The following is a 17,856-nucleotide window of genomic DNA, read 5'->3' on the forward strand; positions in this document are numbered from 1 at the left end:
TATTGCTATAGAAAGATTGTACATTTGTAGATTAGCACTAGCATTATTTATACTAGAACTGACTTTCTCATTCTGCTCAATACTTGCAGAGCTTCTTTAACAACAAATCTCCAGTCTGAAGTTAGTGATAAGTCTCTGTCATCCCTTGTTATATACCTGAGGATGAATAATGGTTATGTCCTTAACACAACAAATTCCACAAGTTGAAGTCTGAAGTGCCATGCTACCAGAGAATGCATTCTTGTGTGATAGAAGAGTACATCTTGTAAAGTATGCTTACTGTAAGGTTGTTATTTGCCTTTTGCTGCCTTAGTCCTTATAGCTAAGGTGTTGGTTTCTGTAAAATGTGTTTATTTAGTGCATATAAACAGTGAAGCAACATTAGTGATTCTAGGTACTGATGTATTTCTCCTGCAGTCTCATTTTTAATGTCCCTAGTTTCCAGGCTGTGAGAAAATGCACTGTGCTGCTTTTATGTGTGATACTAGCCATGTTTTTCTTCTATTCGGTATATAAGGCTTAAAATACTTCATTTGATTTCTTTGTAGGACTCTGTCACCCAGCCTTTAACAACATCCCCCACTAATCTTTTGCAACCTGTTGATAACAAATGGAAGAACGTAAGTGTACGGCTTTTGTCATTTTTGTGCCAGGACTAAAAGTGGGAGAAACCACTTTCACTTAACTGGTGGAAAAAGATGTGCAACAGTCCTCAGCAACAAGTCTTTTAAGTAAAACTTATTTCTTTTTTTGAACAATTGAAGTTCTTTTCCTTGGTAAGGAGTGGTATCAGAGGTGATCCCTATTTTTTAGGGAGGAGTGGGTGTGTGTGTGTGTATGTGTAAGCACAGGTCTGAAATGTAGTCATCAGTTGAGCCACATTGTGTGGTTTCCTGTACTTGATGCAGAGTGCCAGGTTTTTCCCCAGTGAGAGATGCCAGTTGAGAGCATCACACTGTCCTCCCAGGTTGCCTGGTGCTCTTTGCTACCAAGAGGGAGAACTGGTCTAGTTCCATCCTTAGTCTTGGTGTCTTCAAACCTGTTCCTTCTCCAGAGAATGATTTAGTAACTGCTGAGCCACAGTTTAGGCTGTTTAAGTGTGAACCTTGCAGACTCAACTTCAGTTTACATGTAGTGGATCTAGGAAACCAAGCAAGGAGAAGCCTCACTTTCTAGTCTAGCAGAGCAGAAGCCTGAATTCTCTTTACCCTTGCCCTCTATTTTTAAACTGGTAGCTATAGACTGTATGGGAATCTTGTGGAAAAGGGACACGTGGCATCACCTCAGAACTGATGCAGACAGACCTCAGTGCTAAGGTGAATCAGCAGCAATCTTGTTACATGTTTTTAGATATTCCCTCTTTGATGTAGTGTCTGCTGGTTTCCATGCCTTCAGACACACAGCCTCCCTGGGTTCCTTTAACTGAATGTGTATATGCTCTTCAGTTGTTGAAATGAATGTGTGTACACTCAGTTTCCTCCATGGGACTATATACCATGTATCACACATGGTTTTAAGAAAATAAATAGGTACTTTTATTAAATGTTGGCCTTTTGGTAAGTAGAGCTTGTTGCATCCTTGATGATTCTTTCTTTTACTTCTTGTAATCTCTTCTGTAATCTCTTTTTTGATAGAGAAGAGAAAAAAGTTTTGAGGGTTGAAGCTAGACAAACTCACATTTTGAAATAAAGTATGGAATATTAGTGTGGATAATTTACTATTGGAGCAACTTGTTGAAGTTGGAGAGCAACAGAAAGACTCACCACAATAAATTACTTGATATAAAGAACTGCTGTTATTTCTGTACAGTGACTTTCCTTGAAGGAGTAATTCATCCAGAGCAGTCACGCGGCCGTGTTACAGAGCAGATCAGACTAGGGGTGATCACAAGGTCTGCTATTCTAATTGAACAAATGCAGAATTATGAAGCAATAATAAACCACATCATTCTCTACACTATTTTTAAAATCAGTTATTGGAATGAGACCTACAAAGAGACCTCTGAAACTTTTTATAATGAACAGGGTATCTTAATAGTAATAGTAACACATTTTCTACAAGTGCATATGTATGTATTCTTTTTCAAAAAAGCTAACCTCCATGAGACTGTATATTATTAACTGCTGTATATTATGTGAACATGCTGGCAAAATGCATGTAATATTGTCATTTTCGTGTCAAAGATTATGTTGAGCAGTTACTTTATTAACTTTTTTTTTCTCTTGCTAAAGCCGGGGAGAATTTTATAGACTTTTTACTGTAGATTTCCAGCTCTACTGAAGAGCTTCCCTGCATTCAGTTTCAAGAAAATGGTATCTATAAAGAGCTGTTACATTCTAGCAAAACACTTTGCTTCAGTTCCTGTTTATTGCAATGAAAACGCCATATAGTGTCTTTTATTTTGTAGAATACATATTGAAATGCTTTTTCTGAATATGAATCTGAAGAGATGGAGTCCCATTGGGGAGGTGAAAAAGGATGGGATAATGGTTAAATCAGGAAAACAACAAGTGCTGTTCTCACATGCATGCAAGAGAAACATGTTAAGAGTTTGTTTTATATCGTCTCATGAGAAGGCATTAAGAATACTTCATCAAATTCACAGGATGTAGCTGGAGTCAAGCTATTTTTTCTTTATATATTACTTTGTAACCATCCTCAAATACGGTGACAGTGTCATTTTGATTGTTCAGTGTAATGTGTTAGTGTAAAGAAAATCTCAGAGGAGTTTACAGATTGGAAGAAATATTACACATGTGAAGCCTAAGATTATTTTTTGTTCAAAGTGATCTGAAAGAAGATAGCAGCTTATGTTTATGTGTGTGTTCCTAGATGTGATTATTTGTAGAGAATAGACGTAAATATTAGAAGCAAATATCCATTGTATTCTAAGAAACAGGACTATGGGACCAGACATTATATAAATACATATTTATCGTTTCTGCAGTAAAATAAATGCTCTAAAGCAGTTGTTTCAGTTATGGTATACTTGTGCAGTCTGTTTTTTATAAGGAACAGAAGTTTATAAATGAACAAGTCTTTATTTCTGATTTTAAAAAGAAATGCCAAGGGGATTTATCACTGTTGTCACTTCACATTTGGTACTCAGCCTGCAATACAATTATCAAATCAAAGATTAAGAAACTTGATTTTTAGGCTTTAAGGGGCTATTTTAGTATTTTGACACAGCTCCATGTGCATTCTACATTTTTAGAGTATAAAGAGATTCTTCTAAAGTGAAGAGATTTAGAAGATTGAAAGTTAAAGAAAGTTAATGTGATCTGAAAGGTTTTAATGTAACAATACAGCTAATAGAAGGTTGTTTTCTGAAGAACTTGTTTTAGTTAAATGTGAACTTTAAAAAAAACCCAACTATGTCAGTGCCGCTTGTTTGTTTTGGAATTACTTTTTATGTGTCCTCTACATGTGGAATTTAGTAATTGACCCCTTTGCTTTGTAAACTGGCTGAAGGTTCAGTAGCTACAACAAACTTGATTCAAGCTGTAAGCTTACAGTTATGCAGCTTGGGAAGAACTTCAGAAAAGGGATATACAGAATCAGTTCTTCAGTGAAGTGAGCAGACCTTGACTGACAGCCCTCTATAATCCTCATGTCTTATACAAATGGACATCCTTGTAGTGGACAGTTAACAGACATTTCAGATAAGGGAACCAAACAGGTGAGTTCATACCTGCTTTTCATCCTCATTTACAAATGTACTGCTGTATATTTCAGGCCACGCATTTTCGATCTCCACTTCTTCAACAGACAGAAAACCAGGTGTCTTCAGCTACTACGCATCAAGGTCAGCAGGCTGTCAGTGATGTCATCCAGCAGCTCCTTGAGTTATCAGAACCAGGTCCTGTAGAAAATAACCAGCCTCAACAACCTGGTCAACAACTCAACATTGCAGTGGGAATCAATAGAGATATTTTGCAGGTGGGAGCTGTGTGTGAGAAGAGCTTTACATTTCAGTGGTGTCTGTCTTGGTTTTATTTTACTGATTTTTTTTTTTCAGTATTTTCAGTGGTAGCAGTCTTTCTGCATTCCTGAAGAATTTATCAATCAAGAAAGAATTGTAAATATGTACTGAATGGTTATGGAACACACTAAGATAGCTTTTTGTATAATATTACAAAAGCAAGGTTATAAATATTGATCATGTAACCTAGAAGAAAGCTATAAATGTACACACCCCATACATGGAGACTTTATTGATCTCTTTGGGTTTTTTTTCTTCTGTTGCCTAGAAGCAGCTTGTGGCACATCCTTAAGTTACGCCATGCTTAACATGAGGACTTTTAAGAGGGGAGGGAAATACTTTATCTGGTTTAAAAATGAGAATGAATACAGGGCTTTTATCCTGTGTAATTTAATAAGGGCTATTTGAATACTTCCTATTTGTGTAAGAAAATTTTTTCCTGGGTTGACCAGTGTTTTGGCTAAACCATTACTCTTTCCCTGATACTGCGAGCAGTAGATGTTACATAACAGAAGAGGTGTAGGGCTGTAATTCAACTCTATGCTTGTTCTTCAGCCTCTACCGCATAATGGAGCAGGGCAAAGAAGATTCTTCTTCAGTACTGGTACACAAAATACAACTCTTGATAGCTAATAAAAAAAAAAGTGTCTCTGGGGGTGGTTATTTAACTTAGGGTATAATTATGGTATGAGTGTCTTTAGTCAGATTGTACAAAATAAAGAGAAATTTTTGTTTCCTAACCATCAGATATATGTACACACCTACTTAAATGTGTGTTTCAGGTCTTTGATCCAGAGCATTTTCAGTCACAGTATTATCCATAAAGGTCCTTTACAGGTGTACCCAAGAATGAGCACATAGCCTTTGCCTTGGTCAGATGGTTATCAGAGGTTTGGGAGTTTTTTCAAGCCTTTCTTTAGTTTATTGTTCCTCCTTTATATCATCTGTAACTTTTTCCACAAGCTGATGGGTTTCAAATTTGCCCTTTTATGGAGAACTACTCCCATGTAATAGGTATAAGAGATACCTCTATATTCCTGGCAAATACTTAATTCTTTAGAAACAGTTGGCACTTTCCTGAAAGGCAGTTGTTGGCACATGTATTACTGCAGGAAATCCAATTCAAAATCTCACAGACAATCAGAAGCCAGTGGTGTGTAAGAATGTTTTTACAAATTTGAAATGCAGCTGAAATGCTGGGAGGCTGAGACATTTAATACTTTTCATTCTATTTGCCTTGTATTTTCTAAAAGAAAAGTTGGAGCAGTGTTTCTTTCTTAATCTAGAAATATTTTGCTCTCTTCCAGCAAGCTTTAGAGAACAGTGGGTTGTCTTCAATTCCTGTCTCTGCACATTCTACTGACTGCAGCCAAGCTAAGACTCCTGGAGCCCAGGATCAGAACCCAGACGTCCAGGCTCTCTCCAATCATCAGACTGACTCTAATGCAGATCAAGATAAGGAGCAAGAAAGTACAGATAAACTGGATAAAAAAGAAAAAAAAGTTATTAAGAAAAAATCGCCATTTTTACCTGGTAATGTTGCTACTACTTGCTACTTTTTGTGCTGTGAGAACTACAGTATGTGTGGATGTGTTGATGGCTTTATAAAGGGATTTCCCAAAAGATGTTGTGGATTGGTTGCAAACTTCATCTGGATTTTTATCTGAAACACAGGATGTGTATAAGTTACAACAGCAACATTTATAACTTCCATTATATTGGTACAAAAACATGTCAGAATGGCATTAAGTGAAGTTATGGTGGTAAATCTTCTGGAATAAGAATTTATATGGTCCTTTCTTTAGCAAATTCAAACCTAAATTACAATATATAAAGTATCACATCCAGATAGATAAGTGTTTAGTACTTAAAAGAATTTGATGCAGTTATGTAATTGAGAAGGTATACTCATTGTTGGATAATTTTGTGTTAGATATGGCAATTCTAAGTGAGAAGGTATATTGCTTTACACCTACATTCTGTCTTTCTAAGCAGTATTTGCTTTCTGTTCTGTGAAGTTAGATGCAGCTAAAGCTGCATTTGGTTTTTTACCTTTTGTTTTCAGCAGCATAAAAATGTTTGAATTTCAACAGGATTCTCTTGGGTTTTGTTTTTGTCATTCTAGCCTGTCAGTATATTTGTGAAGTAGAACGTATTTAATAGAGGAGTTAATTGTCTACCAAGTGTGTTGTAATGGCATCTATTTGGCAAAGCGGTTTTGTGTTTTGATTGCTTTGTATAATGCTGTCAGTGTAGCTGAATTTTTGAAGAACTGTTAAAAAATGTTTTAAGCATGTTCTTTTTGTTGTTCCTTATTTTAGGTTCTATACGTGAAGAAAACGGAATAAGGTGGCATGTTTGTCCATACTGCTCAAAAGAATTTAAGAAGCCGAGTGATCTGGTGCGCCACATTCGCATTCATACCCATGAGAAGCCGTTCAAGTGTCCCCAGTGTTTCCGCGCCTTTGCTGTGAAGAGCACTCTCACAGCACACATAAAAACCCACACTGGCATTAAAGCTTTCAAGTGCCAATTTTGTATGAAATGCTTTTCCACCTCAGGGAGTTTAAAAGTTCACATTCGTCTACATACAGGTGAGGCCTCAACATTGCTTTCGTGTTTTCTGTGATCCAGGACCTCGAATGAAAAAAGACGATGTGTAGTGCTTAAATTGGAGAGATATGTAGAGATACTGATACCTACCACAGAATGAATGAACTGGTTTTAGTGTCTTACGTGATGAACTTAACTTTCCGTCATAACTTTCTAGTGTTTCATGGCTTTGAAACTTTTGGCTCTTATAAAAGCCATGGATGTTTAGTTTTCTGATGATGAGTTAGCTGTTGCTCCTTTTTAATACCACTGTTGTGAGTGTATTTAATTGTGCTTTCTAAAGAGTCTTTAATATTTACTCTGCATCTCTTTTCTCCTCCCCCTCCCTTGTTGAGAATTTCAGTGGATTACTCAGGACTGTTTGTTTACTTCCTGTTTTATCTTCAACGATAAGGGGTTGCTTCATGTTTTCACAAACTTACCTGTGTTCAAAATCTTAAACCACATACCCTAAAACTACTCTGTTCGTATGGTTCTTGTTTACCTCATATATGTCGTCTTCAATACCCGATTTCCTATGTCTGAACTTCTATCCTCTGCTTGGAGAAAAATAAATTTTCAACTCTTGGTGGACTGCTTGGTAGTTTTGCACTTTCATGTCTTTCCACTCTTGCCTTTTGCTCTTGCTTATGTATTTATATTCTGCAAAAGTATCATTCCTTGGCTATGTGCATTTGGTGTTCAGTATGTTTTATAGGCTGATGCCCTTAACCAATGAAATACCAATGTTAGATTCCTTTTCAGAAAGATTTTACTCTATTTTTTGTAAACAAGTATTTTTTCCTGTTACTTTAAAGTCAACTTTACTTTATTTAAGAAGTCAGACTCATTCAAAGTGGGAAATGCACTCGGTGGCTTGAAAAATAGGTACACCAGTGTATGGAACTCCAGCAAGTAGATGGCCATCGTTCAGCACACTTATTTTTCCTGTCAGAGGTGTTTGCTTCTTCCTCTGGCAGGTCAGGGTACAGGGTCAGGTTGGAGGTTCATTCAGCCCTATAATCTGTCTCTGATGGCAGCATGTGGAATAAGGGAAGCATATAGTAATGCTTCATAGCCACATACAGCTGGTTTCCACTAATTTTTGAGTTGAAGGCTTTATGAAGCAGCTTCTCCACTAAGCAGCACCTTGCAGGTGTTTTTTATTTCTTCTTTTGGCTTTGCTCCAAAGAACTTAGCTAATTGATTTTGAACCCATGTAAACTGACTACTTGAACAGTGTTAACATAATTTCAAATGTTGAGCTACTTGTTGAGTAAAATACTTCCTGTTCCTTTAAATACTTTGCTCTGTTGTTTCATGTGATATCGCAGTTCCTGTGTTGTGAAGAATGGTTTAATCTTACTCCTTGCACATTTTCTCCATCTGTGGTTTTTATAGAGGTTTCTTTGTAATACCTAATTTTCCTATCCTTCTAAGTCCAAGATTTCCCCTTGAATAAAAGCTGAAAGTTCGTCAGCTTTTCCTGTCTCTGTAACTTATCAAGTTCTCCGGTATCCTTTCCAAGGAGAGGTATCTACCAGATTTTTCATTGCAGAAGTCTTTTTTAATAACACCTGTTGGTATGCTTTTTTGACTGCTGTCAAACAATGTTTATGTTTTCTGAGACCAATCTAGAATTTCTTTAAACTTCGTCGCATTTCTGTTCCTCTGTTTTATTCTATGATATATCATTTGTCTGTGTGATCGCTGATCCTTTTTTCCTCACAGTTTCTTAATGACTATCTTTGGAAGGATGCTTGACCTGATACCTGCACTAATTAGGGTAACTTCTGGAACCCTTTGAAAATCAGTCACTTTTGCCTCATCCAGTTTCCAGATAACAAGCTTCCTTTGATTGGACTTCATGGATCTGTCTTGAAAACCTGTTCACAGAAAAGAGAATTTGAATTCCAAAGCTACGTTTCTGGGCCATGGATATGAAGTAAAAAACTAATATTCCTTGTAATCTTTTGCAGGTGTTAGGCCTTTTGCTTGTCCTCACTGTGACAAAAAGTTCAGAACATCGGGCCACCGGAAAACACACATTGCTTCACATTTTAAACACACCGAGCTGCGGAAGCTGCGACATCAGCGTAAACCTGCCAAAGTTCGAGTAGGAAAAACAAGTGTCCCAGTACCAGACATTCCTTTGCAAGAGCCTATACTCATAACTGATTTAGGTAAAGAGCAAGTAAATGTTTCCTCTCTTATCATTTGGATTTCACTGGAAACTAGGTCACAGTTTAATCAAGCAGAGACATTCTTTCTTGGAAAGATGCGCTTTGGAATGAGTCATCAGAAATAATCAGGCTTCAGAACCATTCAGTGTTTTTTATGGTTGCTTGCACTAGAATTAATAGGAAGAGTCTTTGGAGAAATTGTAGAATATTTACCAGGAAAAAATGTCTGTGCTTTTTTACAGTATGTTAGGAGAAGAGTTTAATTTAAATGCTATTAGACTTGGTATAGAAAGGATGACAGACAGTTCCTGATCTAGATTCTTCTTAGATCATAATTTTTATTCAAATTACATGAGTTGGCGTGTTAAATGATTTTAGTATATTTGGTGTTACTCTGACCTCAACTGATCTAGTGGTAGTCATTAGTTCTACTGTTTCAAAGAGGGGCAGTATAATTATGGAGCATGATACAGAGAATTCCTACAGTTATTTAAATTCTATTGTAGAATAATTGTTACAACAGTATGAAAAACCTCTTTTTGGAAGGAGGGAAGTTGTACAGCTCGTTCAAGGCAATATATAGTGTTTTTCAGTAGAGGTCAATGTAGTGAGCAAGGTGTTCACTTGTCATTATTTGGCTCTCCAGTCTGCTAACCCCTGCCTTGTCTATTATGTAGTCAGCTTTATTGAGTAGACTATTATATTGGTAATATCTTTATCCTAAAATCTTTATTGCTCTTTAAAATCCTTTGGCAAACAGTAGTTCTTGCAAGCAGAGAAAGCAAGAATTATGGTTACTTTAGTATTAGGAACTTACATTTGCAGAATAAGAACAAAACTTATCTGAGAGCTTCAGATCTCACAGTATTTCTTGAATGAATGATCCTGGAAGCAGATTGTCTTATAGCTTGATGATACAGGGGGAAAAAAAGCACTTCAATGCAATTAAGATCTGTGCGGTGAAATTCTGTGGGGGCTTTGGGAAGAAAAATATTAATGGAATAGAAATACTATAAAAGTTTTTTCCTCAGAGGTACTGATACACCTAAACTCTGCTGATACTGGAGGGTTCAATGTAACTTCTACTATTTTGTCTAAAAGGTGTCATTTTTTTTTCAACCCACTGACAAAATTTCCACTGTTTCCAGAAAAAAAACCTCGCCTTTATTTCTTGTAAAGTTGTCAAGAAACAAATATTGTTGCTCTGTGCTAGTGATAATCTTTGAGTGGCATCTTTAATGAAAAGAAAAAAATGTTTATATATATTTTGCTTTTTAGAAAAGTCTAAATTGCTCTTAAAAGTCTGTATTACCCTAAAAGTCTATTTAAAGAGTCAGTAATTTGTTCTCTGCCTGTTACATTGTTTGTTTAAATTTATTCCATTAGTTGACTAGACATTCCTAAAAATTACTGGTTTTTTTGTAGCATGTACTATGGTCCCAAAGATGGAGCTGATGGGAGGAGAAATACTGTTTGTAAAGACGTCAGAACTATTTTCTGACTTGCTCTGTTCTGTGTAGAGCCACCTTTAGCTGTCCCAGCAGCTTGGAGAAATGTTTTAATTTATCAGTTCAACAGGTGGAGTAAATAGTTGGGCAGTCTTTTATTAGGAATTTCTATTACGTATGTTATTAGGAATTTCTGCAGTGCTTCTGCAGACCATAACCTGGGATACTTTCAGAAGTTAGTTGTCATTCGTTATAAAAGCAGAATACTTCAGTTATTATCAGAAATATCTGAGAGCAGATATTTTTCATACGGAGTTCCTTCTCTTCTGATTGGAAGACTTGTGTCATCTCAATTAGTCTACTAATTAACATTGCAGAAGGGTGCCAGAAGGAAGGGTTGTGGTTTTGGTAGGGTTTTTGTTTGGTTTCTTTGTGGGTTTTTTTTGGTTTTTTTCAGTTTGGTGGGGTTGTTTTTTTTTCCTTCTTTTAAAAAGGAAAAAGGTTTTACTAGACTGAGTGATTTGTGTACATACGCATTTATAAATGTATGTATATGCACACAAGTATACATACACACAAATATACATACACACATAAACTTTTTTGTGTCTGAGACAGGTAAACTTATTCTTTTTTCATTGTTACCGTCTCCTCTCAAAATTGAGGGAATTCCCCTCTCCTTGTCTTCTGCTCTTTTTAATTAAATTTGGAAGTCAGCAGACCCTCAGGTTTTTCTTTCTGAATTTAAAGCATAGCATCCCTGGCAAAGGAGACTGAAGAAAGAAACCATTACATAAAAAGCTTTTGTGGTGATTACTTCAGACCATAAAGGGATGTTTTGCATGTTTGTTTAAACTTTGCATGGCTCCCTCAGCCCCTGTGTATTAATGTTGAGATGAGTTGTGGTGGTTTGACCCTGGCTGGAGGCCAAATGCCCATGAAAGCTGCTCTTATCACTCCCCTTTTCAGCTGGACACCCATTCTGTCACGGTGTTTGGGGTAACGCCCTTCTCCCTGTTGGGTGTTTCTGAGACAGAAAACACCTGCATTAGCAGTTGGACATGTAGTAGCAGGAACTTTTAACTGGTTTTCCCCGAACTGCACTTGACTGACTTAAAGGAACAGTGTCTAAAGAGTGTTAGTTTAAAGAAGGTGGTTTGAGGTTTATTAATTTTTTCCAATTAATTTTTGGAGGTGTGCAGAGAATTAGCAAGCTGACTGATTAGCCAAAGTAGATGATGTACAAATATACAACTTTTAATAGGCCTTTTTTATCCTTTAAGTAAAGGCAGATATGTTTCTCACAATGTTTTGTACATTTCATATAATGCATATCAAGTATTTGTCAAGTTAGTAATGTGTATCTGTGGTACACTGATTAAGTGTCATTTAGTTAAGTTGGAGGTTGAAAGAGGAAAATATTCTTTGATCAGCCTTGTATTTCTAGCTCTCAAGTTGTTTTAAGTTAATACTTCTTTTGGACATGTGAGGTGTAAATGCAGTTAGGTGGACGTCTGGATAAAAAAGCAGCAATCACTAAGCCTGTGCAATATAATATGATAATACTGAATAGATGCATGCATAATTTAAAGTAAGTGCTGAAAACATGCTCAGTTTCTTTACATTCTTACATAATAAAAGTCACTTTTATTTCTCCCAAATCCTAGCTCTTCAGACTACTGCAACTTGGAATAATTTTACCAACTATTTTTTCCTTTTTGTGTGTTTGTGTGCAGGTCTTATCCAGCCCATCCCAAGGAACAGCCAGTTCTTCCAAAATTATTTTAACAATAATTTTGTGAATGATGCAGACAGACCATACAAATGTTTTTATTGCCATCGAGCCTACAAAAAATCTTGTCATCTTAAACAACACATCAGGTAAAATAAATACAAATAAAGGAATTGTATTTAATAACCAATTCATGGAAAAGCATAAAAGGTATATAGTGTTTGCAGAAAAACACTTAATTTTTACCATCTCTAAGTAGTGAAACGGTGATAATTGGGTTTTCTGGTAAAGTTGGAGGAGTTTTTGGACTAATTTCATACCTGTGCGCAGTCCTAGCAGTAGAAGTGGTTGTGTTTGGTGTGCAGTTTAGCTTATTGACAACCAGACTCTTTTTTCCTAATTACCTATAGAAAATAGTAAGTGTCATGTGTGAACTCTTGTGATAATTTTGTAGTGGCAAACTCCAGGTCATCCGCTCGGTATGTAACTGCTGTCTTCTGAAAAGGAAATCAGCTTTTTCTTCTGCATGCTGTTTTCTGTATATTAAACCAAAAAAAACTTACATTGTAATCGAGTACATGTCCTTGGAGATAATTTTTTTGCTTGAGGTTAAGTTGTAAGTCCCACATAGTGGGTGTTTGTTACAACCGCAAGGTCATGGAGTCACAGAAAAATTTAGGTTGGAGTGTAAGCAGTGATGGTAACTAATCCAACCTTGTTTTCAAAAGAAAGGCTAGCTTCAAAGTTAGATCAGGTTGCAGTTTTACAGGCAGTGAGCTTTCACAGTTATCAAACATTGCTCCCTGATTTCTAAACTATGAATAACTGGAGGAGAAAATAGGCAAAAAGGCACCCAAAGAACATTAGTAGGATCTTTTCCAAATGGGCAGGTAGAAATCTGCTTGTTTCTGCAGTGAAAGCTTTGTACTGCTTTCTCACTGTCTCTAATTCAAATCATGGTAAGTTCCTTATGTTCTCCTTACAAACAGAGTTCTGTGTTGGTGGGTTCTCAACCTGACTCGAAACAGTTCTTGGTTTCTAGATGTTGTTTTATTGGGGGGGTGTGGAGGAGAGTCTTGCAATATCACATCTCTTACTTTTGTAACATCCTACCTAGATTTCTCACTGTAGACACGAGCAAGTAGAATTGATTTAAATTAAAATAATTTAAAATTATTAAGTGTTACTGGCCTGAATCATTACCACTTTCATTGTCCTTCTTTGAAATAGTGGATATTAATTCTGTTTCTCATTTGTCTTACTTTCTTGAAGAGAGCATGTCAGTGTTACCAATAAAATGTAAGTTGTCACTGAAGAAGCCCTTACCTGCCTAATGGTGGCCTTATTTAATCTGAATATAAGCTAAATGTGTGCATATAGTACTAAAGCATTTATGTAGTTTTTATATTTATTTGATTCCTAATTTTTCATCTTTAATTTGTGTTAGAGAAATGTAGCTGACTGATTTACCTAGTTCATTTTTCTTTTTCAGTTTTGTCAGGATCCTCTGAATAGTAGTTGAAAGTGTTGTAATTATGCAGACCATGAACAGCCTGACAGTCAAACAATTAGTTTACATGCGCTGAATACTCTTTTTTTTTTTTTCCCCTTTCTTTTTTTCTTTCCATTCCATAGTGCATTTTGCATTTGAAAATTTTGTTCTTTAAATGTCTACTGGAATTCATTCTGCTGTTGTGTATGCATGTATTCAGCTCAGAACAAGCCATCTTTTAATGTGTTCTTACAGTTTTTTCTGCTTTTGTCTCTTTTTTTAATTCTCCCATAGTGAAAATACAGAGATGTGCTGGGGTACCAATCTGTTGCCACTGTGCTTCTTTCTGATTGATCTTTCTGAGAGAGCACTGAGTGAAGCTTAGCTTAGCTTGGCTTTCTTTGAGGTTTACTAGAGGAATTAGAAACTTTTCTGTTTTTTCCATGTTCATTTTTCGTAAGTTGTCATTACTATACCTAAACTATTAGACTACACTCAAGTGGTCAGACTGTCCTTTGCAGAATGATGTTCATCATTGCTTAGAAAGCTTGTTTCTGAAATGGGGAAGTTTGAAGCTGGGGTTTTTCAGTGGAGCAGTGACTGAATAGTGTGTTCGGTTCTACCACAGCCACACCGAGGATACCCTACAGCTGATTTCCACAGATGCATATTGGTAGCAAAACAGTAACCTTGGTATCTGTCATGCTTCACTTGAGGGTGACAGAGCACTGAAACAGGCTGCCCAGAGAGGTTGTGGGATCTCTTTCTCTGGAGACATTCAAAACCCTCCTTGATATGTCGCTGTGTGATTTAATCTTGGTGATCCTGCTCTGGCAGGGGAGTTGGACTAGATGATCTTTTGAGGTCCCTTCCAACTCCTAACGTTCTGTGATTCTTTACTATAGCATGTGATGCAGTGGTCATAAAATTCTAAGGCTACTGTAATCCCAAACCATCCCTAAGTTTTCTCAATTCTATTAAATCCTGCTTATTTTATCTTCCATTTATAGCATTTACATTGCCTTCCTCCTAGCCTTGTAGCTCTCTGTCCTGCTTTGGCCCTAGCCAGGAGCTGAGCGTCACTCAGCTACTCACTCCTCCCCTGACCCTCGGTGGGATAGGGAGAAGAATTGGAAGAGAAAGGTAAAACATGCAGTTTGGGCTAAGGACAGTTTAATAGGATGCAAAGGAAGAGGGAAATAACAGTAATACTAATAAAAATGTATACAAAGTGGGTAATACACAATCCGGTTTGCTTACTGCCTGGAATCTGATGCTGGGCCCTATGCCGCCACTTCCCCCTTGTATACAGAGCATTATGTCATGGTGTCATATATCCCTTTGGCTAGTTTGGGTCAGCTGTCCTGGCTGTGTCCCTTCCCAACTTCTTGAAAAAATTAACTCTATCCCAGTACACCCTCCTAGGATGCTACAGTCGTAACGGTTAAAACTCTTATTGTACTCTGCTCCCACTTCCTAATCTGTCCTTTGGTCTGGTTTATATCTTGTCCTAAAGGGAAACTCCTCTAGCACATTTGAAAGGAAGGGTATAGCGAGTGGGATGTGTTTGATGGTATAGTTGCTCATTTTAAAACCTGGTCTTTGAATAACTGTGCTAAACCTAACTTCTGGTAAACTTAAATCTTAACTCCTGTTTTCTCTTTAAAAGGTCACATACTGGTGAAAAGCCATTTAAGTGCTCTCAGTGTGGAAGAGGTTTTGTGTCAGCTGGAGTTCTGAAAGCACATATTAGAACACACACTGGATTAAAAGCTTTTAAGTGTGTTATATGCAACGGGGCCTTCACTACTGGTGGCAGCCTCAGGCGACATATGGGGATCCATAATGACCTTCGACCGTATATGTGTCCGTATTGTCAAAAAACATTCAAAACATCACTGAACTGTAAAAAACACATGAAGACTCATAGGTATGTTTACAATTTTCTATAAATCCTTCAGTGTATTTCAGTATCCCTTCCTTAAAGATGCTTGGTAAGGTAGTTTTGCTCTGTAGCAAATGCTAATAATTGCATAAGGATGTTTGTTTTATGTGTAGCAAATACTTAGGTCGCTTTAAAGATAGAGTAAATCATGGTGCATAATAAAAAATAAAAATTGTTCACATGACTCAAACTGAAGCTGGAAAAAGACCTTCTTACCTTTCTTTCCAGATATGAACTTGCACAGCAACTTCAGCAGCATCAGCAATCGTCTTCCATAGATGATTCTACAGTAGATCAGCAGAGCATTCATGTTTCTACGCAGATGCAAGTGGAAATTGAAAGTGATGAGCTACAGCAGTCAGAAGCTGTTGCAACAGATCAGCAGGCTATTTTAGAGTTAGATCAACAGCCAGTAGTAGGCACAGAAGAAACAGCATTAGAACAACAGTTGGCTGATCAGCCTTTAGAGCAGGATGAGGGTGAGTATTTGAAATATGATAAGGTTTATAATGAGGTAAGTTTACAAGTTCTTAAATAACTTTTTATTCAGAAATTTCAGTAATTTGGGTTTCAAGACAATGGAAGTAAACAACTGGAAAAGATTTGGAATAAAAGCTAGCTACTAAATTATATTGTACAATTTCTTGCTTTCATTAGTGTTTACTGTTAAAAGTATAAAAAAGTGTAAGGTTTGTACTGTTTGGTTTTATCTACTAAGCAAAACTACCAAACAGACAGAGAATCACAGAATCGTAGGGGTTGGAAGGGACCTCAAGAGACCATCAAGTCCAACTCCCCTGCCAAAGCAGCTCCCTAGGACAGGTCGCACAGACAGGCGTCCAGATGGGTCTTGAATATCTCCAGAGAAGGAGACTCCACAACCCCCCTGGACAGCCTGTGCCAGGGCTCTGTCACCCTCACTGTGAAAAAGTTCTTCTGCATGTTGGTGCGGAACTTCCTGTGCTCCAGCTTGAGGCCATTGACCCTTGTCCTGTCTCCACAGACCACTGAAAAGAGGCTGCCCATTTCCCCACCTGTCCCACACTTCAGATATTTATAAACATTAATAAGGTCCTCCCTTAGTCTTCTTTTCTCTAGGCTGAAGAGTCCCAGCTCACTCAGCCTTTCCTCATAGGGGAGATGCTCCAGGCCCTTAATTATCTTCATAATTAAGAGAGTCTGCTGGACTGTGTCCAGGAGATCCCTGTCTTTTTTTATACCAGGGAGCCCAGAACTGGACACAATACTCCAGGTGGGGCCTGATCAGGGCAGAATAGAGGGGGAAGGATCACCTCTTTTGACCTGCTGGCCACGCTCCTCTTAATGCACCCCAGGATCCCATTGGCTCTCTCAGCCACTAGGGCACACTGCTGGCTCAAGGCCAACCTGTCATCTACCAGGACCCCCAGGTCCTTCTCTGCAGAGCTCCTCTCCAACAGGCCAACCCCCATCCTGTACTAATACATGTGGTTATTCCTTCCCAGGTGCAAGACTCTACACTTGATTTTATTAAACCACATCTGGTTTCTCACTGTCCAGCTCTCCAGCCTGTCCAGGTCTTGCTGGATGGCAGTGCAGTAGAAAAATAATACTACACACACAAAACTTTACTGTATCGTCTCTGTTATTAAGAAAAAACACTGCTATATAGTCTACTTACAAACTTACACCTGTGGGAGAGTATTTTATATACTTAGTCTATCAGTAATAGGGGAAGAAAGTATTTTAGTTTTGCCTATTTGCTCTTGTTTGTGGTGTAATGAGTTAGCAGCTGCTACGGAGGAATAGGAATAAAGCCTGAAATGAGCAAAGAATTAAGTACCTATTCAGCTAATATTTTTTATTATTTTTAATGCAGCAAAAATTCAAATTACTATAAAATGTTGGGGTTTGGGAACAATTACATTATCCAGTTAATGGTATCTTCTTTTCTTGATATTTTTTTCTTTTTTTCCCCATTTCAGATAGATTTGTGACCTCCCAGCACGCTTTACAGGAAAACATCACTCAATTTGAACAACAAGCTATAACACAGCAGCCGTTTGATCAACAGGGCTTATCACAAGGTTAGTAATAGTAATAAAAAAAGGCTTTTAAAGTAATCGTTATCAATCTACCTTTACAGCTTCACTATGAACTTCAAAAGTGGGCATCGACAGTTAGAGTAATTGCAGTGCAGAGAAATTGCAAAAACTCTTCCTTAAATTAGTATTTTAAAGCTGTATTTGGTAGAATATTTTGAATAGTTAAATATAAATAGGTTTTGCTTTTATAAGCCAATGTATAGCCATTATAGTGTGGGGTTTATAGTTGGGCATTTCATATTCTTTTTGTGTTTGAAATTGCTGTAGTAGTAGGCAGATTACACAGCTTTCCCCATAAATACACATGCTGACAACATGAGATGATCAGAAACACGGTGTAAGATTTGACTGAGTAGCTGCTGGGATTTGTTTTGGAAAAAGAAAGTGCAAAATACCAT

General features: G+C 37.2%; 1 protein-coding gene across 1 annotated transcript in view; it reads left to right on the plus strand.

Annotated features, from left to right (window-relative positions):
- The window catches only part of ZNF236 (zinc finger protein 236), a gene marked incomplete at its 5' end in the record, with an annotated part of 79,044 nt that overhangs the window by 28,083 nt on the left and 33,105 nt on the right, over positions 1 to 17,856 (plus strand). Inside the window, 8 exons of the mRNA XM_084280161.1 lie at positions 3,736 to 3,939; positions 5,290 to 5,515; positions 6,304 to 6,576; positions 8,554 to 8,757; positions 11,942 to 12,086; positions 15,099 to 15,359; positions 15,603 to 15,853; positions 17,339 to 17,440. Of these exons, the coding sequence (XP_084136287.1) occupies positions 3,736 to 3,939; positions 5,290 to 5,515; positions 6,304 to 6,576; positions 8,554 to 8,757; positions 11,942 to 12,086; positions 15,099 to 15,359; positions 15,603 to 15,853; positions 17,339 to 17,440 (1,666 nt within the window). The remainder of the gene's footprint in view (positions 1 to 3,735; positions 3,940 to 5,289; positions 5,516 to 6,303; positions 6,577 to 8,553; positions 8,758 to 11,941; positions 12,087 to 15,098; positions 15,360 to 15,602; positions 15,854 to 17,338; positions 17,441 to 17,856) is intronic.

Source organism: Gallinula chloropus (assembly GCF_964237585.1).
Source record: "Gallinula chloropus genome assembly, chromosome: 2".
Taxonomy (NCBI): domain Eukaryota; kingdom Metazoa; phylum Chordata; class Aves; order Gruiformes; family Rallidae; genus Gallinula; species Gallinula chloropus.